Source organism: Pelodiscus sinensis, chromosome 16, assembly GCF_052426305.1.
Source record: "Pelodiscus sinensis isolate ZL-2025 chromosome 16, ASM5242630v1, whole genome shotgun sequence".
NCBI classification, from domain to species: Eukaryota; Metazoa; Chordata; order Testudines; family Trionychidae; genus Pelodiscus; species Pelodiscus sinensis.
The window spans coordinates 5370864-5397543 of record NC_143067.1 but is presented as its reverse complement, the minus strand read 5'-3'; the positions used below and the strand labels follow the sequence as shown (position 1 = coordinate 5397543).

General features: G+C 48.9%; 1 protein-coding gene across 2 annotated transcripts in view; it reads left to right on the top strand.

Annotated features, from left to right (window-relative positions):
• The window catches only part of GRIA1 (glutamate ionotropic receptor AMPA type subunit 1), a 219167-nt gene that overhangs the window by 113254 nt on the left and 79233 nt on the right, over positions 1-26680 (top strand). For both annotated transcript variants that reach the window (XM_006138269.5, XM_006138270.5), the window contains exons 3-5: positions 4393-4632; positions 6896-7080; positions 13848-13901. In XM_006138269.5, coding sequence (XP_006138331.2) covers positions 4393-4632; positions 6896-7080; positions 13848-13901 — 479 coding nt within the window. The remainder of the gene's footprint in view (positions 1-4392; positions 4633-6895; positions 7081-13847; positions 13902-26680) is intronic.

Genomic DNA, 26680 nt, shown 5'->3' with positions numbered 1-26680 from the left:
GCGTCCGTGGTATCTTCCCCTCTTTAAGAGATGTCAAGAGAGGTACCACCAATTCTTCTAGTTGGAGGCTTTCAGAAAGGATTTAAAAACCCCTAAAAAAAGGAAATTCTGGTGTGCAGGGTTTCTGGGTTCCAATGGGGCAGGCTGAACTGCAGAAAGAGGAAGGCCAGCCTGGAGGTTAAGAGAGTGGTTTGCCGCTCGTGAAATCTTAGCTCAAAATCTAGTTCTCCCCCAGACTCCATGTGTGATGTGCACATGCAGACTTTCAAAAGTGTTCCCCTCCCGTTCAGAAGAGCTCGACACCCACTGTGCCCAGCTCTTTTGAAAACCTGGCCTCTTTATTTTGGTGTCCGAATGGGAACACTGAGCTATTTGGAAAACCTCCTGGCCCTTAATTTCTTTCTGCGCTTCAGTTCCAGGCCTAACTTGCTGTGTGATGCTGAAATTCTAAGCCACATGCCTGAGTGGCAGCGTACTCCATCTGCCTCCCACTGGGCCCAATCTCTCTCTCTCTCATCTTTCGGGGAGGAGGAAATTTCTCTCCGGAAGCAATGCGGCACTCAGATACAACCCTGGTGTTTTTAGCTGAGCAAGGACAAGCCTCAGTTAGCGCAAAAGACCATTTGAGGGCTCCTACGTGGGGGTCACATGGTACAATCGTAGTAGCACTAGTGAGTGTACAAGTCCCTAGCTCTTAAATATACTCCCTTGAGTGTCCACACTGCCCACCTCCTCAGGTTCCGCCTGGAATGGCTGCTAGTGCTTGGGCATGGGGCTCAAAGGGCGGGTTTCAGGCTGCTGCGTCATAAGACTCCATCACCGTGTTGGTCAGAACCTCTGCGGAGTCGAGGCTCCTTCTTCAGCCTGGTTGTATTGACTGGGCCAAACCCCCGGCCCCAGGTTCTGTCTGTGTTTGGGGAAAGCTCCCTTCAGCAGCTGCATGTGCTCTAACATCTGCCTCCGGCCCAATGCCTGTGGCAGCAGTTTGATCCAGAGCTAGCCAAGAGGGCCACGCGTGCAGCCCACTCACTAGCCTAGGTTGCCCTTCGCTGGTTTAGGGCCTCTTGCAGCAGCATGCTACAGGGAAGAAATAAAAAGAAAATGCAGCAGAAGTTTAAAGTGCCGGCATGACCTGCTGACACACATCACTGGCCAAAAGTCACTTCCACTGGGTCTCCATGACAGCAGGCTGGGTTAGGCATTTCCCTGGCTGGTCACTCAAAGCATGACAAAGCTTCTGCGCCTTCCATTGGGAGACCAGCGAGAGATGCATCAGGGATCGGGCATCAGGTCGGTCGTTTCCAGTCTTACACCCTTCCTGAGCATATCAGAAGGGGGAAACTCCGCGGTGGCCACGTTGAAACGAGCCGTGAAATCCGGAGCTTTCCTTGCAAAACAGCTTCACCCGCCCCAGAGTGAGAATCCTCGGCTCTGTTTCTTGTGTCAGGAAGATGCGAACCTGTGTTGTTCCAGTGAGTGCCTGGCGGGGGTGACATTGTGAGCGGGTGCTGGGATTGTCATGAGGGATACAATTCAGCCTTCCGGAGAGATGTCTAATTACTGTACCTTCCACAGCCCTTCCCTCAAAGAGCCGTGTTTGGCTTCATAGGGTGGGGATATACTGGGCTGCAGAGCTAGAACAGTGCCCCAAAAAAGAGACTTTGGGAATGGATTTAAAAGTCCTGATTTCAGGGATTAAATGAAGCTTCGGCTATTAGGGGTGTAACGGGTTGTGGGCTCACCACCGCAGCGCCTCCTGCTGGTCACTCGGGGAATCAGCTCTTCAGCCTCGGCGTGCCTTCTGCTGGCTGGCGTCTCGCCTTCAGTTACTTGTCTCCTGTCCTGGTTTAAGCCCCGTGTCTCTTCTGGCCCTTTCCTCACCGGACCACCCTACAGCAGTACTCCTGCACTCTGGGGTCCTCCGCGTCCCTACGTGCCTCAGTGACTTGCTGCCAGTCCTCATGTGTGCGTCTTATAAGCATAAGAGGCCTCCTTGGAACCCACAGAGTGGAGGGAATCAGACTCTGTATCAAGCCAGTGAGGCAAAGGGCTTCTTTAGATTGCTGGTTTTGAGGCCCAGGAATGCACGGTGCTGGCTGTCCCCCTCCAGAAGCAGACTGTGCGATTCCCAAGAACAGGGCAAGGGGACCCCAAAATGAAGCTGTCACATCAGCTCCTCCGCCTTTCTTTCACTTGGGGGCAGCGAGAAGCCTTGAGTCAGTGTAACGTCACCGCCCAGGGGTCTGTAAGACCTGGAGCGACAATAGAGGGAAATGCTACTGTCAGGAGTTCTGACAGACGGAAATACTGTCACTCTCAATGCCTGGGGCCTGAAGGTTTATTGATAATAACTGGGATGTGCCATGGGCAGGAGGGATATTAAATGAGTCTGACTGTATCTGGGACTGAGTTTTGCAACCCCCGCGGAGCGTGCGGCTCTCTCTGCTTCGCCGAACTCTAGAGGCAGTTTTCCAGCTGCTCCCACGATCTCATTAAGTGCTCTCCTGAGGAGGCCGTCAGCATGTGACAGCGGCCTCCCAGACTGCACGGCAGCACCGGTAACCGCTGCGATCAGAAACCAAGAGCAGCCGATCACCTGACACCTCCTCCCTCTCCCCCTCAGGGTGAACTGACAGGCCACTGCCATCTCCCGACCCAGCCTTCCCCACCCCCAGCTTTCAAAAGCAAAAAGAACATAAGAACAGCCAGACTGGGTCAGACCAAAGGTCCATCTAGCCCAGTGTCCTGTCTGCTGACAGTGGCCAATGCCAGGTATCCCAGAGGGAGTGAACAGAACAGGGAATCATCAAATAATCCATCTCCTGTCACCCATTCTCAGTTTCTGGCAAACAGAGGCTAGGGACACCAGGCCTGCCCATCCTGGCTAATGGCTATTGATGGACCTATCCTCCATGAATGTATTTAGTTCTTTTTTTAACCCTGTCTTAGCCTTCATAACATCTTGTGGCAAGGAGTTCCACAGGTTGGCTGTGCAGTGTGTGAAGAAATACTGCCTTGTGTTTGTTTTAAACCCACTGCCTATTCATTTCATTTGCTGACCCCTAGTTCTTGTGTCAAGAGAAGGCACAAACTGCATTTCTTTATTGATTTTCTCTGCACCACTCATGATTTTATAGACCACTTTCATATCCCCCCCCCCCGTCATCTCTTTCCAGGCTGAAAAGTCCCAGTCTCACTAATCAGATCAACATGCATGGAAACAGTCAGGATAATAGGCCTCCTTGGAGGCAATGAGATACTAGGAACCCATGGGCACCCCGAAGGTATCCCTATCTCTCTCAGCAGTGTTGAGCCTGTGGCCGGAGCACCGCGTATGGCCTTTGAGGCTCTAGCTCGCAACTCTGGAGGGTGATGCTCTTTGGAGACCATAAGCCTTTCGAACTGAAAATGTGCTCCCTCAGCTGCCCCCATGGCAACTTTGAAAAGGAGGTTGTACGGGCCTGTGGCTGTGGGGAGGCAGTAGAAGGCACCGGGTGCACCAGCCCACCTGCTATGTCAGCCTGGGGAGCAATGTGAACATGAGCGGAGCAGAGAGAGCATACGAGGGTGAAGAATCGGTCCCAATGTTATGTGTGTATGCACACATGGGTGTGTGTGTGTGTGTGTGCACGTGCGCGTTGAGCACATGTCTGTGTGAATGTGTATGTGTGTACATGCATATGTGCATGTGTGTGAGTGTATATGTTTGTGTGTACATGCATACGGGTGTGTGAGGGTATATGTTTGTGTGTACATGCATATGTGCATACGGGTGTGCACATGTGTGAGGGTATATGTTTGTGTGTACATGCATACGGGTGTGTGAGGGTATATGTTTGTGTGTACATGCATACGGGTGTGTGAGGGTATATGTTTGTGTGTACATGCATATGTGTGTGTGCACGTGTGTGTGTGCACCTGCAGGTGTGTAATATTATGGCAGGATGCTCAGGCCTCGTAATGGAATTTCTTCTCTCCCTGGGCTTGGTGGGTGGCGAGTGGGATGGCGGGCTGACACCTCTGTCACTCAGAGCTCCTCTGGCAGGCGCTTGAGCAGCGAGCAGCTGTCGCTCTGTGCCCTCCGGAGCCCGTGTGATTTATGGGGACTGTCTTTGAAAACACTTTGTAGAATTATTATTCAAAACAACCATTCACATCCAAGCCCAAGTCGGCAAGGGAGCCGCGGGAGAGCAGCAAACCCGTCCTCCCTCACGGTGCACTCTGAATTCAGAGCTAGAGGAGGTGTGTGGAGTTAAAGGGCAGGGCATCCCCCACCTCCTGGCACTGCAGGAAGGCTGCACCTGTTTATATAGCCCAGCGCCACAGAGCTTTGCCTTGGAAATTGGGCTTCTGAGGCTACCTCCCCTGACGATCTCCTTCTCCCCCTCCCAGTCTGCTCGCAGTTCTCCAAGGGCGTCTACGCCATCTTTGGGTTTTACGACCGGAAGACGGTCAACATGCTCACCTCCTTCTGCGGCGCGCTCCACGTCTGCTTCATCACGCCCAGCTTCCCCGTCGACACCTCCAACCAGTTCGTCCTCCAGCTGCGCCCCGAGCTTCAGGACGCCCTCATCAACATCATCGAGCACTACAGCTGGCAGAAGTTTGTCTACATTTACGATGCGGACCGGGGTGAGTGGCGAGGGAAGGGGCAGGGGTGGGCGGAGCATGGCTGTCACTCTTGGGCGGAGCGGGCAACGGTTCCCTCAGGAGAGTAGGCCGCGCACAAGCAGTTTGACTAGCAAACAGGGCAACGGTTTGACGTTAACGAACTAATTCCTCAGGATCCTGTTTTCAAGCCGCCCGCCCGACCCAGTGCCTGTGGGAAGCTCACATTTGTGCCCATGGATGGCTGGCACTTAGGGGAAATGCGTGTCAAAGGCCCGTTTCTACACACAAGCCTGGAAGTTGCCAGCACAAATGAGGGACCTTGGAAAACTCTCTGAGCTCCTTGTGTTAAGTGAACACCCATCGCTTACTAAAGAGAATCCTTGATCTTTTAGGAACCAATTATCTGTTACATTGGCTCTCAATAGCCCCTTTTTCCCCCAAACGTGAATAGAGCATATCATTGCTCTGCTGGTAAATAAATGCAGCCTCAAGTGGGATCTGTTGGTTAAAACATGGCGGTTGGGGTCTCTCCCCAGATGTGTCATAAACTCCATGTCTGACCTTGGGAAAGTGCCTAGCCCTCTTGGTCTCAGTTTCCCCATCTCTGAAATGGGTACAAAATCACAAGTGTGTGGTGAGGCCCAGACTAGGTTTACACTGGAGTAGGGTTTTCACGGTGCAACCTGGGCACTCAGGGGAGAGCGGGGACTTCTTCCCTAAGATGCCCTGGACTGGACATGCCGTCATAGGGGAAAAGGCCAGAGGCAGGGCCATGCCGTCACATGCCACTACAGGGCAGGGAGAGGGTATGCGTGTTGCACTTCCCAGGAGAGGGCAGCAGTAGGTGCCTCTCTCTGTCCTTCACACTGGTGATAACTACACACATCTCCAATCAGGGTGTGCATAGTGTCAGAGGCTGGGAATGGATGACAGGGGAGGGATCACGTTGATTCCCTGTTCTGTTCGCTCCTTCTCGGGCATGTGGTATTGGCCACTGTCGGCCGACAGGACACTGGGCGAGACGGAGCTTTGGTCTGACCCAGTCTGGCCGTTCTGATGTTCTTCTTATGTTCTTATATAAAACACGAACGAGACCTTCCATCAGTGGCAGGCAACCCACGTGAAGCCCGTTGGGATTCTAGGCATTCTGTTGTCCATAGCCTACGTGCAGGGCTGCCAGATTCCACAGGTCTCCAGCCACGTAGGTTTTTCCCACCAGTATTACTGAAGTGGCCCCCACAAGGGCCCATGAAGTGAGGTGGGCGCTGACTGCACACAACATTGTCAGAGAGAGCCGTGAGCCGCCCTCTGCGTCCAATCCACACGCTGCGACGGTTCAGCCTGCACCCCCCGTACATTCTAGGTGCGCAAGCGCAGTGAGTAAAACGACCCCATCCCGGGAGACCGTCTTGGTTACAACAATCTTGCAGCCCCTGGAGACAAAACAGAGCCAGGCATGCAAGCCACTCACTAGCTTAGTATCAGGGGGGTAGCCATGTTAGTCTGAATCTGCAAAAACGGTGAGGAGTCCTGTGGCACCTTATAGACTAACTGAAGTGTTGGAGCATAAGCTTTCGTGGGCAAAGACCCACTGCATGCATCTGACCAAGTGGGTCTTTGCCCACGAAAGCTTATGCTCCAACACTTCGGTTAGTCTGTAAGGTGCCACAGGACTGGCTTAGGTTGCCCATCGCTGCCTGAAAGCATCAAAAGCTCCCCCAATAACAGGCAACATAGAGGTGTGATGCTTTTGTTTGCCTCTGTTGTATTTAGCTTGAATAGTAAGGGTATCTCATTTAAAGGGTGACCATATCTCTGACTTACTGCCTATGTCCAAGCACTTACAGTCTCAACCCATAAAGGGTGGGATTGGAAATCATGGTAGACACATGAAATCGCTTGCCCAAAGTGAAACAGCAGTTTAATGGTAGAACTAGGGTTACAACCCAGTTCTGGGTGTCAGGTGGGTGTCCTATCTACCAGACCACACTGCCACTGCGGGGGGAGGGCTATTCTGGGTGGAGTGGCTTTTAAATGTGAAATATGAAGGTAATATCTAGTTGCTCTTCAATAGTGGCAAAGAAAGCACAGAAGAAGCCCCTATAACGTAGTTTGGCTTGAGTAGGAGGCATGAGTTTTAGAAGCTTGCTGGAGTTCTCCTGGGGTCTCATGTTGCTGCATGACCCGAACTACAGGTCACGAGAAGGGCAAAAAGAAAAGGCTACCACACAAGAACTAGATCCTGACTCTCTCCCTGTTCCCCCTCTCTCTTGTCTCTTCCCAGGCTTGTCAGTCCTACAGAAAGTGCTGGACACAGCCGCCGAGAAGAACTGGCAGGTGACGGCGGTCAACATCCTGACGACAACAGAAGAGGGCTACAGGATGCTCTTCCAGGAGCTGGAGAAGAAGAAGGAGCGGCTGGTGGTGGTGGACTGTGAGACGGAGCGGCTGAACGCCATCCTGGGCAAGGTTGTGCTGGCCACTGGCTCCCCGGGAGGGCATTTGTATGAGTTATGAGCCGCCTTGTTTCTCCAGGATAAGTTCTCTTCCTTGTTTCCTCTCTCTGTGCTGCATTGCAGAAGGGCACTTCCGAAGTGAGTGTGAATTGCAGCAGGTTAGGTCCACTACGCTGAGGACCATTTGTCCTTTATTATACAGAGGAAATTGTAGCGCTGGAGGAAACCTAGGGTTTTTGGAGAGCTGCTGAATCAGCAGGGCTGCTCCACAATATTTTTCCTGCAGTGAATTGTCTGACTCCTTTGCATCAGAGATGGTCCCCATCACCCTTCCTCTCCTTATGCTGCCCTGCCGCCCGTTCTCACCCCATCTCCAGACTTTTCCCGCTACGGGTAGGACCTTCCATGCCTCTGCATGGTGCATACAAAACACATGATGTGCCTCGACAGCTGGTGTGTTGTCAACTGCTCAGTGTTGTGTCTCCATTATCTTGTTCTTCCTCACACTGTTGTAGCCACCTGTCATGCTTTCGTGGACTCTTATTTAGACTGTAAGTAACCTGGAGCAAGGGTTGTCTTTTCATTTCCTGGGTGTTCAATGACTAGCATAATCCCCAACCGAGACTCCTAGGTGCTATAGCATCATAAACAATAATAGAGAGAGTACAATTTGCCCCTAAACAAGGTTAGTGCTCATGAGACGGGCCAGATTCACTGTTCTGGAGAGTAAAGTCCTTTCTTTGGCCACAGAACACTTGTAGCGCTTCTTGACATGTCGTAGACCAGTGGTCCCCAACCTTTTGAGGTTGTCGGGCGCCAGGGGGCGTGGCCGTTCACCCGCCGGGCGCCAGGGGGCGGGGACACTTGCGCGCCCGGGGGCGGGGCCCCCTCCAAGCGCCGCGTGCCCGGGGCCGGCGCTCCCTCCCCCCCCAAGCGCCGCACACCCGGGGCCGGCGCTCCCCCAGCCAAGCGCCGCGTGCCCGGGGCCGGCGCTCCCCCCGCCAAATGCCGCGCGCCCAGGGCCGGCGCTCCCCGTGCGCCATGTGCCCGGGGCCAAGCCAGCCCCGAGCACCTGGCGGGCGCATGCAAATGCCCCCGTGGGTGCCATGGCGCCCGCGGGCACTGTGTTGGGGACCACGGTCGTAGACAATGAAAATCTGGCTAAAGCTATATAAGACCCAACCTTCCCCAAGCATCTGTCACATGCTTAACAGACCAAAGCATCTTTCCTTCCTTGCTGAGTTTATTTCTTACCTTATTTATCTGCTTGTCAGCAATACCAAAGGTTTGTCTGGGCCAGGCCTGCCCAACATACAGCCCGAGGGCCGCATGCAGCCCATGGGCTCACTGTGCGACCAGTGCCGACTACAGGTGACACGGCCTCATCCGTTCTGCCGGCCGGGCGGAGGAGCGGAGCGCCGCTAGGGAGGGGAAAGTGCGGTGATTCTCGCTGCCGGGCTGCCTGCAAGCAGCTCTGGCGCGAAGAGGTGGGGTGCGAGCCAGAGAGCGGGATGCCGGCACATGCCAGGACGCTGTGAATTTTTAACCTGCGTGTTCGGTATTTTTGGGGAGAGCATCCCTATTTGCGGCCCGCAGCTGTTTTCATTGGAGTAATATGGCCCTCGTCGCTTTCCGAGTTGTTCAGGCCTGGTCTGGGCATTTCATTGTGTGTCCAGCAAAGCCTCTTTGCTTTCTCTCTGAATGCTGATTTATCGAAGCACTTCTCTACTTAAGCATTGTCTTTTTGTTACACATAAAAATTCTTCTTTTGATTTTAAACCACATCAGATATTGAAGCAAGAAGGGATATTTTTTTTTGTATAATTAGGGCCGAGTGAAGTAATTACAACACAATTTAAAAGCCAGCGGATTTTACGTTTGTATTTCAATTTTGTAAAATGGACCCACCTTTGAAAACAAACCACACAAAATGTAATGCGTGCTTACTTTAAAATGGTCCTATTTTATCATGAGAAACCGCAAGGGTTTTCTATTTTTATTTTTTTTAGTTTGCCATCCTTCTTTTCTTCTCTTCATCCTAGCTCCCTTGTCATTTAAAAGGATAACAGGACACAAATCAGACATCAAGGAAGGTAACATTCAAAAAACAGTAGGAGAGTACTTCGGTCTCCCTGGACACTTAGTAATAGACTTGAAAGTTGCCCTACTTGAGGAAAACAGCTTCAAAAACAGACTGCAGTGTGAAACTGCAGAGCTAGAATTCATATGCAAACTTAACACTATCAGTAGAGCCCTGAAAATCCACGGCTATCCATTTTATATTCATGAGTATCTGCATCTGCAGCTATGGAAGCGGCAGCTCATTTTTGCAGATACAGATGTGGATACAAATGTTGTATCTGCACAGGGCTCTAACTATCAGACAGTCTGAACAGAGACTGGGTGTGGCTAGCTCACTACAAAACGTCATATCCCCTCTTTTAGTAATAGAGATGTAGCCATGTTAGTCTGGTCTTGCTGAAACAAAAGACAGGACTATGCAGCACTTTAAAGACTAACAAGATGGTTTATTAAGTGATGGGCTTTCGTGGGCCAGACTCACTTCCTCAGATCAAATTGTGGACGAAAATTGGCATGACATTGGCATATATATGGTCATGCCAATTTTCTTCAACAATTTGATCTGAGGAAGTGGGTCTGGCCCACGAAAGCCCATCACCTAATAAACCATCTTGTTAGTCTTTAAAGTGCCGCATAGTCCTGTCTTTTGTTTCCCCTCTTTTGGTATTCTGCTGGGAGCGAGCCACCTCCACTCTAGTTAAATTGGCCTCGTTAGTACCGGTCCTCCACATAGTAATGTAACACTCCCTTTACTGCATGGCTACGTCTAGACTAACATGATTTTCCGCAAATGCTTTTAATGGAAAAGTTTTTCCGTTAAAAGCATTTGCGGAAAAGAGCATCTAGATTGCCATGGACGTTTTTCTGCAAAAGCACTTTTTGCAGAAAAGCGTCCGTGCCAATCTAGATGAGGTTTTGCACAAGAAAGCCCCGATCGCCATTTTCGCCATCGGGGCTTTTTTGCGCAAAACAATTGGGGCTTTTTTGCGCAAAAGCATTTGCACAAGAGGGCTTTTGCCCGAATGGGAGCAGCATAGTATTTCCGCAAGAACACTGACAATCTTACATGAGATCATCAGTGTTCTTGTGGAAATTCAAGCGGCCAGTGTAGACAGCTGGTAAGTTTTTCCGCAAAAGCAACTGCTTTTGCGGAAAAACTTGCCAGTCTAGACGCAGCCATGAATATGTTTATATCCCTGCCAAAACTGTAGTTTTCACTTAATGCAGCTGATGAAGTGGGCCCCAGCTAAAAGCTAAGGGTATGTCTACACTGCCACCCTAGGTCAATCTAGGGTGGCTAGTGTAGACATACCCTAAGGCTCTAATGCATTTGATAGCCTTTAAGGTGCCACAGGACTCCTTGCTGGTTTTGCTAAAACAGACTGACACGGTGGCCCCTCTGAAACATGAATGATGTTTTTTGCCACTAAAATGGCCGTCAGGGGCCGGAGGCTTGGGAGCGCTGCTTTTAATAGAAAATGTGACTTTCCAAAAAGAAATGACACTCGATACTTAGGGAGACGCAGCTTTGGTGACTCGCGGGGAGCTGCGCTCTGGGAAATATGACCCAATGGAACAGACCAACCTCACAGCATCGGGTCTTTGTGCTCATGAAAATCAGCCAGGCCCTGTCATAATAGGGTGGGCGGTGGACAGGCGTCTGTCACTCAATTCCAGCTTTATCAGCAGCATCTCTGGCTATTCTAATCCGGAGCCCATAGAGAGCTCTGTGAATACATTTCCAACATGACCACAGATACCCTGCTATTTCAGGCTAAGCAGGGCCTGCTTGCTGAGCAGCTGTTCTATGACATGCACACGTACATGGGAGCCAGGGAAAACTTCGGCTCTGCCTTGAACCCAGGTTTCTGCAGGCCAGCAGCTACTCTTTTCACTCAGGGCACCAGCAAATCCTAGTTACAGAAGCTGCACTTTCTTACTCTGTCTCATTCCCTTTGTCTGTGTGAGGTGTTCAGACATCTGCTTCGGCCTCACCATCACCGCCATCCTATTGCTCTTATTTGGTGGCTGTGAATGTTTGGTCCTTCTTGACTAGAAACCTAAACTCTGCCCTCAGCCATCAGTCTCTTCCTCCCCTCTCCCTCCCTCCCTCCCTCCCCACACACACACTTGCTCTCTTTCTCACAAACACAGCACACACCGTTGCTACTGACTTTCGCGTCCCTGCGGCTGAGTTCCTAAGAGCTCAGTTTCAAAACAAATCTCCACTCAAGAGTTAAAGGCATGTGAGAAACCAACGTGATTTTTCTCTCACCCATGTCTGTGGCAGGGCATGATTTATCTACGCTGAGGTAACCAGCTTTTATGAGCCAGCCCTGCTGGCTGGTGGAAAGATCTCCACTGGGCCATACTGTGTGGTCTTAATGGGATAAATAAGTGTTTGCATTCCGTCAAAGCGCTATGTCATTTCTTCCCTGATGCTGATTAAAATGAGTAACTGAAAACATCTCCTTGCCGCTGTATGGCTCTCAGAGAGAATTTCTCTCTCGCAGATGTCAAACTCTGCCCATTAAGATGTGGGAAATGGAACCTGGATGGCCCAAGCGAGCCATCAGCATGCAGCCCGACGCTGGCTCTTTCCATGTTCAGACTAAGTGATAAATGCTATTATAACCGCAGCTTGCCGTCCCCGGTCTAAAAGCATTAGGGCTGAGCAAGCACTTTAAAATAAATTAAGATAGCAAATAACTGTGTAAAACACAGGAGGCAAGACGCATAATTCGTGCGTATGAGTCGGTAAGTTCACAGCTTAGTGAAAGCTGGTCTGCCGCCCTCTCCAATTAATTGATGTTGACACCTAATAAAATAGCATAGGGGCAGTTTTAGCGCGAGGAGCCAGCAACATCTATTTTGTGTAATAGCTGGGGGACGTTGGGGCAGCAGAAGAAAGGAGTGTTGAGGCTCAAACAATTTTTTTTAAACTTTCATAACTGATGCAGCAAGTCAGAGGTGCCGGGCTCCGAGCTGCCAGGCCTAGAAGTTCTTGGCTCTGAACTGCCAGGCCTGAGGGGCTGGATTCTGAACCGCCAGGCCCAGAGTTGGGGGGGCTATGAATTGCCAGGCCCAGAGGTGCTGTGTCTCAGCCCTGGCACATACACACTGCTTATTCCTCTGACAGTTTGTAGGTACGTCTGTGGAAGAGGGCGATGCACTGCACAGGTGTGTTTCAATTGACTAAGTGCAAGGGGGCAGAGAGTTTTATTTTGTTCCCCAAATCTAGCCCCTGAATTATAAATCCTATGACTCTGAGGACAGAAGAAATTGGCTTTCTCTGAGGGATTCCTCCGACCTGGCGCAGATCAGATGCATCTGCTTTCAGTCATATTTAATGATCTCCCACAGGAGAACTGTGCCGCATGAAAGGTGATGGAGGCTAACTTTTTTGTATCAAAAAGTGTTAACAAATGTATTCTCCAGCAGTGCTAATTGAGGCAGGGATATTAGCATAGGGAGCCAGGCGAGTTTTAATGTTATACAAGAGCACTTCTGCTATGAAAAGCAAAGGCAAATGACACAGTTGCACAGGAACAAGTGTCCAGTAATTACGAATCCATTTGATGATAATTATAATGGCAGGGATCGTAAGCTGGTTTTGTTTGGCAGTCTGGCAGATGACACCTGAGCAGTGATAGTTCTGCTGGTAAATCAGTGTCAGTTCTCCACCCCATGGAAACAAGATGTTGTTTGGCCTCCTAAAATGCCCGGTCCAAACAGGACTTGCTTTCCCTCAACTCTTGCGTGGGGCCTTTGTTATTTACTCCCTGGCCTTTTTCTGGATATGGTCTTGCTTTAGATGTATGATAAGAATTGAATGCCACTCATGGGAATCCACAGATCAAGCAAAAATTTTGAGAGAAAGAGAGAGAGAGAGAGAGAGAGCAGCTAAAAATCAGCCAGTAAGCAGGGCCCGTTTGCTAGCAAAAAAGGCAACAAACATTTCCACTGACAAAGAATCCACAAAACTGTAAGGGCCTTTAAACAATCACATTGCTTAAGAAATATCCAAACCGACTGAACCCAGCCACCTTAAGAATCAGGGATCAGAGGCCGCAAGGAGCTGCATGTGTCTTACATAGTGCTGCCATGTACATACATGCTGAAGGAATCTTTCATTGACAGATTGCTTGGTTCGAGGCAGCTTTGCACTGGGGAAGCAGCCAAAAGCTGCCCCAGAGACCTAGCGGATCGGGTGCACAGTACTTAAGTCGTAGGTGCTCTATATTTGGTGTGCTCTGAATCAGGCAGCACATGGGTGGCTTGAACTCTGCAAAGATACGAATATTTTGAGAGCAACTCTGGTGTTTCTCTGGCATTTGTAGAGCCATAGTTTCCCTAAGGTCCCCTATGTGCCTGTAGATGATGCTAACCATGTTTCACCTCCTAAATCCACATGATGCATCTAGACTCAGATACTTTGCTCTCCCGGCGTGTGTGGTATGTGGTGGATGAACATGTTTTGTTTCACGCTTTCATGGGCTGATCTGACAGCACTTTAAGACCACTTAGGTCTTTTTGTAGCTTTTCCTGTGACTCCGGTCTTACACAAACTGCCTTGTAACTGGGAAGTGGCGGAGTGGGTACATTCCGGGGGGAGGGAGGGGGAGTGATCGGCTCAACCACGGTCTCTTATTTGTTAGCGTAAACTGTGTTCTAAATGAAACATTTCTGACATTTCAGATTATCAAGCTTGAAAAAAATGGGATCGGATACCACTACATTCTCGCAAATTTGGTGAGTTGAGTTTCTTATTGCCTTTTTCACTGGTTTTCTAGTTGGCGTTTTCTCGTGGTTAGTGAACGTTGTGCCTGTGAAACTAGCTTAACAGTCAGGGGATACATCTGCAGTAGCCCCCTAGTTCGAACTAGGGAGGCTAATGAGGGCGACCGAAATTGCTAATGAAGCGTGGGATTTAAATGTCCCACATTTGATTAGTATATTTCCAGCCGGTCACCATTTTGGAAACTGACTAGTCCAAAGTAACTGCCCGCGTCTACAGGCGGCAGAAAAGCGGAATTCCGAGATAAACCCCTTAGTTCGAATTAACTGTTAAACCTCATGGAATGAGGTTAGTCAGTTTCCTCATGGAATGGGCTAGTCAGTTTCCAAAATGGCGACCAGCCGGGAATATGCTAATCAAGCGCAGGATATTTAAATCCCACGCTTCATTAGCAATTTCGGTCGCCTTCATTAGCCTCCCTAGTTTGAACTAGGGGGCTAGTGTAGACGTACGCAGGGAGACAGAAGACCTGTTTTTCATCACCACATGGGTACCAAAAACACATGAGTCCCTCCAGCTGTATATCAGTTGTGATGTTGGGAAACTATCTCTGGGGGTGAGAAGGTGGTTTTTGTCTTCAGACTCATCATTTTTTGGCCTCTTTGCCAAACTCCCAACAAGAGTGGTAATTAATGCCAATTCTGCAGTGGTATGTTTTGTGTCCTGGATACGTGGTTTCTGGATTCTGATCGCCTAGTCCTATGAGTGGCTCTCTGCCGGGGAAAGTGATGTGCATTCTCCACCTACCTGGACTGTATTTGAATTTGGGCCCCAGAAGTGAAGTGTTCTGGATCCTGTTCACAATCCCAGGAGCCTTCTGGGCCCCTGTTGTTGTAGTTTCAAGAATGCTTGGTGAAGATCTCGTAGGTGTTTGTCTCTGTCTGAGGCATTGGAGCAAATGCAGTTGTACCTTAGTGCTTGGCTGTAGACAATGGATCGTGTGGTGTGTCCGGGATGGAAGCTGGAGGCATGAAGATAGGCATAGCCGTCAGTAGGTTTTTGGTATAGGGTGGTCTTTATGTGACCATTACTTATTTGCACCGTAGTGTCCAGGAAGCGGATCTCTTGTGTAGACTGGTCCAGGCTCATGTTGATGGTGGGGTGGAAATGATTGAAATCGCAGTGGAATTCTTCCACAGCCTCCTTCCCAGGAGGAAGCATCATCAGGAGAGAATTATCTCTGCTCTGCTGCTTATACTCCTACGAGTGTTGAAGGAAAACCTGGAGTTAAAGGCCCATCCCTGAAGGTAGCCTATTGATCTATGAGGTTGTTCTGTACTTTCCCCAGGCCCCCGACATTTCCAAATTGCAGGCCGCATCCCATCCTCTCTGAAGGCAACAAGAAGTTTTGGGCTCAGCCAAGCAAGCATGTGGTGTTGACAGTAGTTTTTGCTCTCTTACAGCTTCTTCTGTGAAAAGGCACTTGATAATTAAACTTTACACTACCAATTAAGCCCCTTTTTTAAAGTCCCACAATAACACTATAATTTACAAGACAAAAATGGTCACATAATTATCCCATTCTGGCCTGGTACTAACCCTGCGCTCTATGGAGACAATATAATTAGAGTTAAAATGTTAATGTTCCACTGGAGGGAGGATGCAAGTCTTAGAGAGGCAACTAACTGCAGCTTTTTCAATATTTGATTTATTATTATTAATTATTATTTTCAGTTGGTTACATCCCAGTCCCAGATACATGTACAAAGGAGCTTACCTGAAATGAAGTTGTTCAGGCGACTTGTGGACTCTTAAAGTGTGTATGTGGCCCAAAGGGGGTAGGGTGACCAAAGAGCAAGTGTGAAAAATTTGGGAGAGGGGGTAATAGGTGCCAATGTAAGACAGAGCCCCTGAAAATTGGGATTGTCCCTGTAAAATCAGGACATCTGATCACCCTCAATGGGGATTGTGATAGAAACAACAGCTAGCTCTGACCTAGTGCTTTGCATGGGTAGATAGCCAAGTGCTCTCCAAGCAAGGTCAGTTGCATTCTCCAGGTGGGGAAACTGAGGCCCAGAGCTATGGCATGACTTGTCCTGTGGCAGAACAGGAAACAGAATCATGCCAGTACTCCCCTTCCTCACCGTAGCGGGGAATAAATATATTAGCTGCTCTCAGCTGCAGTAATGGGGGTTGTGGTACAGTAGGGATTCTTGCCGGCTGTCTAATGACTCACTGCCAGACCCACAGCCTCTCTAAAGCAGTTTTATTGTCTAACTTCACAAATGAGCAAACCAGGGCCTCAGCTCACCCCTGACTCCTCAGGCTCCCCCAGGGAACTGTGGCAACCCTGCTCCGGCCTCTCCTTTAGTCATCTTCCAGCCAGTCCTGGCCCCTTCCACCTCTCTTCCACGGTCTCCGCCCCTTGTATTGGCCCAGCTGAGAACACTTGCTCCAGCATAGTGGCACCAGACCTATTGCTGCCACAGGGACCAGCCACCTTTGACAGGGATCATAAAAGTGCCTAAGACAGATAAAGCTCCCAGTTGCTGCTCGTTGCTGAGCTTACACCCCCACCCCCACTCCCCACCCCCGCGCCGGCAGACTCTTTAACTCTCCGTCGTTTGTTTTCTTCAGCGGTGCAGAAGGGCAGCGGGACTGGAGCTGCTACGAGCAGGCTTCCGACTCCGCCAGCACGGACCATCAATAACGTATGCCGAGAAAACAGGCTTCCCAGGCATTGTTCGCAAGCCTTTCTGCAGCTGCACTAAGCTGCTGAGGCGTGTGTCAGCCGGGGGTGGACGTGTCAGGCATAACGGGCAGGCCTGGCTCCTCAGGCTGAAGGGTGGGAAGCAAAAGCTTTGCTAGTCAGCTGCCTTCATTTAGGGCGGTGGTCTCCAAATGGACTCCCCCGCAGTGGTGTGGAGGAATGTTCCGGGTGGGCCTGGCACCGGGAACCAGGCCAGGTTCCATGGAATGGGATGGAATCGGTCTGTGCCCCTCAGGCTGTGTCCAGACTCAGGGGGTTTTTCGGGAAAAGTAGCCTTTTTCCGAAAAAACTTCCCCTGCGTCCAGACTCAAGCCGCGTTCTTTCGAAATTAATTTGAAAGAACGCGGCTTTTCTTTTGATGGCGGTAAACCTCAATTTACGAGGAAGAACGCCTTCTTTCGAATGTTCCTCTTTCGAAAGAAGGCTTTCTTCAATGTAAATAGGGCGTCTTCGAAAGAGAGCATCCAGACTCACTGGGTGCTTTCTTTCGAAAAAGCAAGCCGCTTTTTCGAAATTTCTCCATGCAGTCTAGACGCTCTCTTTCGAAAGAGGCTTGCAGTCTAGACATAGCCTCAGGGAGTGGGGAGGAAGCACCATCCAGCCGTAGCTCCACTCTTCCCCCTGCTCTGTCCCAGCCTGGCTCTGCCCTCATTCCCTTTCTGTCCCCAGGCCCCCACTAGGTCCAGTTCTGCCCTCAGCTCTTCCTTCAGACCACGCTCCCCTGAGCAGTAGTGGAGGGGGCACTGACAGATTCTATTACCGGTAAGGTGGGGTGACAGGAAAAGTTTGGTGCTTTAGTGCAGTGTTTCCCAAACGGTGTTCCGCAGAACCCCGGGGTTCCACGAAGTGAAAATAGGGGTTCAGCGAGAAAATTCCATGACAATAACATTTTATGGTTTTAAAAAAATAATAATTAAAGCATTTCTGAATTTGATGACAACAATTTTCATTTGTGTTTGCCAAGATAATGCAGTCAATCAATGGCACGCTGGCCTGTTATATACCACCGTAACTCCCCATACTCACTCTCAGGGAGCGTGGATCACGTGGGTGACTGAATAGGAATATACTAGCGCGGCATCGGACAAAGTCGAAGCTTCCCCTGTCAAACCAGTTGCTTGTATGGGAGTGTGCAGGTGGCGCTCTCGCAAATACTTTACTTCCCTATAGTCGCGTGATTTCTTGTTTTTAAAAATTTAACCGTGACAAATATAAATGGACTATGATAGATTAATCTATGTGCAGTTAAACTAAATGTTGAACTCATGACCTTGTTTCGCATTTGTTTATTATTATCCTTACTTATTGGTGGTCTACTTCCTCAGCTCCATATATAAGACTGTTATTAGGGGTTCTGCACAATTATTTTGAGTTTCAAAGGGTTCCGTGGCCAAATAAAACACTGCGTTAGGGGATTAAGCTGGGGAGGAGAAGCAATGGAATCACCTTGTTATGTGCCAGACATCTCGCACAAACAACTTCATTTCAAAACCAGTTTTTCCAAATGTTCCTATAGTTCTAAACCCAGGAGAATAGGACCCTAACTCATGAAAAAAAAAGAGAAAATAACATGAAAATAGGGATTGTTACAAAAGTATCACAGAGGGTCGAGCGTCTGTAAAAGAGAACAAATAGAATGTGCCCATTTAGCAGCAAAACTCCTTCAGGCAAAGAGTAGCCCTTAGGGCAAAAGCCAAAATAAGCTTCCTGGAACTCCCCCTTGTGAACGAGAGAGCATCCGTGTATCCGTGGCAATGGGGAACAGCAGGCAGAATTTCCTGACCGGAAAAGTACCCGCAGAAGAGCTACAGAGCAGGGGTGGGGAACCTGCAGCCAGGATGTGGTTCACCGGGATTAGCCCGTGGTAGGCTGCCAGATGCTTTGTTTACCCAAGCATCCACCGCTCTTGTTGGCTGGGTAAGGGGAACGGCAGCCCCTGGGTGCTGTAAGCGGCTTACCAGCAAATGCTGAGGTAAACAGACGCCCACCAGGGGCTAATCCTGGTGAACCACAGCCGGCTGGCATGCTGCAGACTCTGAGGCTATGTCTACACTATGCTTGTTTTTCGGAAAAAGGTACGCAAATTGCGCTCTGCAATTTGCGTACCTTTTTCTGATTCTTTTCTCGGAAGAGGCTTTTCCAAAATTTGGCCCGTCTACACTTCGGAAAAACCTCCTCTTTCAGGAAGAGCTCTTCTTCCTCGTGAAACAAGGTTTACAGGGCTTCCAAAAGAGCGCATTTGCTCTTTCGAAAAAAAATTCGGAAGAACAGATGCGTTCCCTGGACACATTGGAGTTTTTCCGGGATACCACTAGCAGGTCTTGACAAACGATGGCAAAAGCCGCTCGCCAGCCCCGCACTGCACATGCATAAGACCCGTATTGCGCATGCACGCGCTGCAAAAAAACGGGGCGCCCAGCTGAAATCTACTCGCCACGGGCGAGTAGATTCAATGTTTTGTCGAGCCCTGACCTCTAGTTTCCCGGAAAAACTCAGTAGTGTAGACGTACCCTGAAAGGCAACAGTGTTAATGGACCATCCTAAGGGGAAGACGCTGGCGCACAGATGCTCTCTGCTCAGCCCATTTATTAAGATGTGGCACAGTTTGAAGGATTTGGTTGTAAGAGAATAAATTAGAAGAGCTAAAAGTGTCAGAGGCTTTTATAGTCAAAACAAACATATTTCCCGCTTCGCTCACCTCTGACGTCTGAGTTTCAGGGGTCAGCTACCATGGCCAAAGAGAAGACAAGTCCCCCAAGTAGAACTAAGAAGCCAAATAGCGATTTACTGACATTAAGTCTAATTGATTAATTAATTATGTAATGAATGTGCCGTGCCTGTGCCTTTTGAAGTAGCCTGTCTCTGTGCCCTTCTGGCATCTCTGCTGACTAGCAGGAGCGCTCATGGGAAACCATTCCCTTTTGTGCAGATGATGGAAAATATTTGTGGGAAGTGAGTTTTAGATTCTTACTTCCCATTATCTGCCCCCGAAGCTTGATTATAATACTCAGACTCATCCAGTCAAGGAGCTGAAACATGCCAGGTGACCTAAGTAGCCAATCAAAGCAGCTCAGATTTAGCACAGGGAATACCAAATACTTAAAGCTGATGAGTTTGAAAGCATTAGGGAAAGGTTAGAGAATAAGACAGAAAATACCATCTTGCCTTTGCATAAATCCATGCCCACATCTTTAATCTTTAATACTGCATGCAGATCTGGTCACCCCAAAACTGGGAAAGGTACAAACATGATTAGAGGGATGGAATAGCTGCCATATGAAGAGAGATTAATAAGACTTGGACTTTTCAGCTTGGAAAAGAGATGACTAAAGGAAGATAGGACAGAGCTCTATAAAATCATGATTGAGGTAGAAAAAGTAAATCAGGAAGTTCTACTTACTCCTTCTCCTAACACAAGAACTAGGGCGCGCCAAATGAAATCAATAGGCAGCAGGTTTAAAACAAACGGAATGAAGTTTTTCCTCCCACAGCGCAGTCAATCTGCAGAGCTCTTTGCCAGATGACATTATGAATGCCAGGATTATAACAGTGTTAAAACCAGAACTAGATAAGTTCGTGAAAGGTAGGTCCATCGATGGCTATTAGCCAGGATGAGCAGAGATGCGCAACAATGCTCGGAAGCATCCTTAGCCTAGATTTGCCAGAACGGGTGATGGGATAGATCATTTGATAATTCCCTGTTCAGTTTGTTCCCTCTGGGGGCACCTGGCATTGGCCACTGTTGGAAGACAGGATACTGGGCTAGATGGACCATTGGTCTGATCCAGTATAGCCATTTGTATGTTCTTATATAGTGTAAATGACACAGGTTGAACCTCGCTGGTCTGGCCCCTTGGCACTACAGTGGATCCGAACAAGGAAATTTGTCAGACCAGGGGAGGTTAGGAGAACGGGCTGTCCTGGAGCTCCCCTCCTGGCTGCTGCTCCAGGAAAACCCAGAGGCCTGCCCTCTTGTGGCTCACTTGCCTGAATTGTCTGCCTCCAGCCCCATGCGCATTTCCCCAGCCCCACATGTGGGGTGGTAGCTGCTCCCAGCATTCCCTGCCCCTAGGTCACTGGCCCTGCAGGCTGCTGCCGACCAGACCGGCTCTGCTCCCAGCCACTCTCACCCATGAATGTTGCTGGATTAGAGAGAGTTCTGGACGAGAGAGGTTCAACCTGTACCTGTTTTGAGCCATCCATCCATCAACTCACTTTTAAGCACAAATCTCTGATGAACAGGGGAAAGAGCTCACTTTGATGACTCGGTAGTAGTCTACCCAGCTCTAGCAGTCAATGAAGCTGCACCAGAAATACTGAATTTAATTTTACAAGCATTGGGGCGGGGAAATTGGTATTTTTACTGCAAACATTTATTTTTTTCCCCTCCAGAAAACCCCCTGGCTGTTTTCCACTTGAGAAAATTGCCTTTTGGGGTTCACAAACTACAACTAGGTAGTGAGTTCTAGGGCCTAGAATTGCACTAACTGGCTTCCAGCAGCCAAGGAACTGTCCCAGTGTTGGGTCAGGTTTGTCACCACAAAGAACTTTGTGTTTTCTTCTCTTTAGAGATCAAGACGGGTTGGCAAATAGGTGAACTGTTTGTGTTTGCGGCCTTATTTTTTAAGTACTCGTCTTCTCCTTTAAAAGCATTAACCTATCAAGACAGAGGGAGGAGCACAGCCAATAGCGTCAGGCCAGGTCTGTGCTAGGGGAGAAAGTTGAACTAAGATACGCAACTCCAGCTATGAGAATAGCAAAGCCAGAGTCGACATACTTTAGGTCAAATTGCCACGATGTCCCCACTGAGGGAGATCGATGAGAGAAACTCACTCATCAACTACCCTTACTCCTCGCGACCCGGTGGGGTATTGGAGCCAATGGTAGTCAATTTAGCAGGTCTTTACTAGACCCACTAAATCAAACCCTGGGAGATCAATCTCCAGAGCGTCAATCTCGAGCTATGTAAGGACAAGCCCTCGGAGAAGCAAGCTTAGAAACCCATGAGTTTCATTTCTTTTGACATTGCTAGCATTTTACGTAACCTTGGATTCATGTTTCGGCAGGCCTGATGCAAGAGATTTAGCTTGGCCACTGACAGTAGTGGCAGAACATCAGGACTCTGTCAGGCAGAGGAGGCTCTTTTGAGGCTAAATATAAGTGACACTCGTGTGACCTGTCTCAAAGGTAAAGGCAGTAAGGACACATGCCACCTAAAGTGTTCTTCCTTTTGTGAGCATCAACCCAGATTCTTTCGTTAGAAAATGCCAGGACGTGGAAGTGCCTGGGAGAGTCCGGGGGATGGCAGTGAAGGTGAAAAACAAGTCAGTTTCTCGAGCTTAGCCGAGGTAAGACGTTTTCCTGCGGTGCTGCCTCAGCGCAGATCAGTACAGCATTAGAAAACTGTTCTCGACAGGCTGAGAGTGGCTCCCCACGAGGGTGTGTGATAGACAGCGTTCGCCATACAGCTACAGGGGTGGTTGTGGTAGGGTGATGACGTCCATGCAATAACGTTCAAGAGCTCAAGGGAACCAACAGCTTCCACAGGCCCCTGGGAAAGGTGGGTGGATACGGCTCTGCATTCCTGGAAGGGGCGGGGACTTTAGGCAGAAGGGGTGGAGCTTTGGGCAAACGGGCCTTGGGCAAAAAGGATGGAGCTGGGCAGTCATTCCTCCCCAGCTCTTGGAGCACAGTGCAGCCCCCCGTCCCCGAGCCATCAGGGATGCACGGAGCAGTGTGGTGCTCTGGCAGCAATTTAAAGGACCCGAGGTGCCGTCCACTGCTACTGCAGTGCCAGCACCAGTGGTCAGGAGTTCCAGACCCCTTTGAATCACCAGGCCTTGGGACAACTGTTTAATTTCTGCCCCCCGGCATCCTCTGTCAGCAGACATGCATACGGTGGTAAGCATGGTATAAGACCCGATATAGAACGTGATAAACAGCATTCATCATACACCTTTGACTTCCCCACTAATCCATCTCACATGGAGCTCAAATTCAAAGATTCCAAACCGCTTAGCAGCTTATGAAAGCTGCCATTTGAATGTAACCTTACCTTTTCTCCCAAATGTTTCCTGGCTGGAGATGCCGGTTCCCCCGCTAACCAGACCTGCGCCAGTAACTGGTTGAAAATCCAAGTTCCTGGCAGATTTCCCATGGGGTATTTACAGCACCTGCTTCCAGTCCTGATAAAGTATCCAAGACAACATACTTTGTGAACACTCTGTGATTATATTGGAAAGCAGTATTTGGGGCTATCTTTAGGTTTCTAAAATTATCAGTTAGATGTTCCTCTCCCCGAGAGGTCTGTGCAGCTGAACTTACAAGGCAGCTTTGCTTTACAGATGAAAGAGACAGTTTATTTATCAATGAGGTGCCCATAGACTTTGCACATCCCTTCTAACATAACTTTTATGTTACTGGATATACACCACCTAACACATGCAGAGGGGAATATAATGGAGATTTTATGCACGCTCCTTTAAGATACTCTGCATAATTCCCTCATGAGGAGCAAGCTGACCAATCACATGCCAATCAAAGCTTTCGGGCACACGTCACCCTCATGAGTGATTCAAATTGCCATTAATATGTCCACATACATTAATTGTTTCCAGTGATTGTGTTTTTGCAGTGTGGTTCCCATCAGATTTAGCGTGCTTTGAGGGTAGAATAGATCCAGAGGTTATTGATTACTTTGGTCAGGACTAGAACAAAATCTACATTCTTTGCAGTAATATAAGGAAAGGTCTCGTTTGATGTCTCCCATCAGCAATTTTCATTTGCACTTATACTCCAGTTTCCTCCTCATACAAAATGCTCCGCCACCTCTGTTGCTAGACTCAGGCCTTCCTGCAGCCAGCAGAGCTCAGGATGGGATTAGTGGAAATATGTGCATGGCAGGCGAGTCTGTTGCTACCATCTAGAGCAGCCTAAAGATTGCTCTATATTATGTCAATTGCCTATGGTTCCGAGAGGTCATCCCACCCATCAGGGATCGTGGAAGGGCAGGAATTCCCCAGCCATGCCTCTGTCTCTTTTCAAAGCAGGAAACTGGGAGGGAGGTGGTACGGGAGCCATTACAGCTCCTGCATGCTACTTTTTGAGGAAATCCTCAAGAGGGACAAATCCCAACCACATTAAAGCCTGCTTTACAGCAGGGGGCCAACACAAAACAGACAGGACATAGGGGGATTGTTGTTTCTATGGGTGTGTCAAGATGACAGAGTTTTGTCGACAAAAGTGGACTTTTAGGGTATGTGTAGACTACATGGCTCTGTTGCCAGAGCCATGTAGATTAGTTTACTAGACACACCCAAATGAAGCGGAGATTTAAATAATCACCACTTCATTTAAATTAAAATGGCTGCCGTGCTGAGCCGATCAGCTGTTTATCAGCTCAGCGTTCTAGTCTGGATTCTCTGCGGTCGACATCAAAGGCATTTGTCGATCGCCCCGTTATGCCTCGTGGGATTAGGTTTACCGGGGCGGTCAACAAATGCCTTTGATGGTGACCGTGGAGCGTCCGGACTAGAGCGCTGAGCCGACAAACAGCTGATTGGCTCAGCACGGCAGCCATTTTAATTTAAATGAAGCGGCCATTATTTAAATCGCCGCTTCATTTGGGTATGTCTAATAAACTAATCTACATGGCTCTGGTGACAGAGGTAGACTAGACATACCCTTGTTGACAAAACTATACCTGCGTCTACACTGCCGCTGAGTTCTGGCGACATAACGTTGACAGAACTCGGCAGTTTTGTTGACGGTGGTAAACCTCATTCTACAAGGAATAATGCCTTTTGTCGACAGAGTTCTGACGACAGAAGGCGTTATTGCATCTACACTATCCTTTGCGTCTACACTCTCATGTCGACAAAGCAGCTTGCTTTGTCGACAGAACTGGATGTAGTCTAGACGCTGTTTGTCGACAGAAGCTTTGTCGACAGTATCTATCGGCAAAGGCTCTGTCAACAAAAGCCTGTAGTCTAGACGTATCCTATGTGATGATAGCTGTGCCTCTTTTCCTCACCTTCTTCCAGTCAGTCTCCTCCTCGCTCTGTCTCTTTTGTGCACCTTTCTGTCACAACGAGGACAGGTAAAGTTTGCTGTCGTCATCAGAGCTGAGACATAAGTGATCCTGTGGAGGAAAAGAAGGCCCATTGGAAGACATCTTGGAAAGGGGCTCAGGCAGATTGGCTCCTTTAATGAAGGGGCTAATTCTAATGCACCATGACAGGAATGGCAAGAGAGGCTTCTCCCAAGTAGTCAGGCCTAAAGATAAGAGGAGACACCAAGTATACCTTGTTTTGAAACACCCAACATCTTGTTCCCTTCGGAGTGACTTCTCAGCACCTTGCAATGACAGGTGCTACTTAAATTCAGTCAGCCTCTCTGACTCTCTGAGTCATTTGGAAAGGAGTGTTTTGCTTGGTATCGTTTCGCTCAAGCAAAAAGCATGCTCCGGAGAGGAAGGAAGGTCTTCTGGCCAAACCACTCAATGGGCTCTCAGGAGATCTGGGTTCAACCTCTAGCTCCACAGGGCCTTGGAAAAGTCACTTATGGTGGGTGTACACCGCACTCCGTGACCCGACGTTGACGTATATTTGAGCCTGATCCCCCTTCCTTCTGCCTACAAATCAATCTGACTTGGGTCAGCAAGCTCTCAGGATGTGGGTCCCAGGATCCTGCTGAGGTCAGAGCCCCAGTCTTGCTGCAATTTGGATCCAAGCCTGTCATTTTGCAGTGTGAACGGAGGTCAAACTTCAGACGCAAGTGAAAAATGCCGCATAGTACAGAATGGACACTTTAGTATGGGTCTGAAACCCAGGTCTAGCAAGGGTCAACCCAGGTGTACAATGCAGTGTGGATGCTAAGGGGCTTGGACACATACAGGGGTTACTGGGTCAAATTCAATGGCCCATGCTACCTAGAAGGTCAACCTAGATGCTCCAATGGTTCTTTGTGGCCCTATGTTCTCTGGAACTGTCCACACTCCCTGGCCTATCCCAGAAATGATGCCGGGTAGAAAGCTAAACAGATTTTAAAGACAATATTTTTTTTCAAGTTTTCAGTCTGACCTCTGATTCTGCAGAGGGTCCCTGCTCTGCCGGATGAATTCCATTGAATCATATTTAGTTCTGGCTTAGCATTGCTTTTTGGGGTGTTCTGATCTATAAAAACAATACAGGACAGTATTTTCAGCCACTCTTATCTAGCTGCTGTTTCCAAAGCCATTACATGTCCTCCCCTCTTTATGCCTGGTTTTGGAGATGTTTATCGGACACCAGTAGTGTCTTCCTGTTGGTGCCTGGCTCCAACCTTGCTCTTTCCTCCATGCTCTGATGGTCTTCCTGAAGAGAAACTGGTGATACCCAGCTATGACCTGCTTTGAGGCAATGATTTCCTTTGATGGATTATATTTCCCTGAGTTCATCCCAGAAGCCAAATGCCAGTGTAATTTGGCTCCAGCCATGGATAACCAGCCGGTGATCTACTAAAACACTTTTTCTGAACCCTGGGAGCTCTGTGTGTCACTTGGTCTGACAGGCATTAAGATGTCAGACAGCGTTCAGCTGCATTCCCCATGCATTAGTCACAGCCCTGGGTTTCTGAGACCTCAACGCTGGGGATGACGAAGGGGATTGAAATGTACTAACCTAACCTTCTGAGGGAATTATGTCTCACAAAATAACTTCTTTTTTACCTAGCCCTGCTGCACTAAAGAGCAAAAAAAAAAACCCCATCTATACAGAATGTGTACCTCTAACGCAAACAAGCACGCAGATGGATACTAAATTGCTGGACACAAAACTGGAAGAGGAGTCTTTAAAGTCCCTGTTAAACCATTTACGACTCTCCTGAGCCAGAGAACCGCTCATCTCCGGTTCTTGCAACCACGCTGCTCCTTTAATTGTTTCTATTTAAAGGCCCAATCCAAAGCCTGTAGTAGCTGATGAGCATTTTGGATCAGGCTGTCAGACACAGTAACATTTTTTAACCACCTATGCTCCAGGTTTTGGT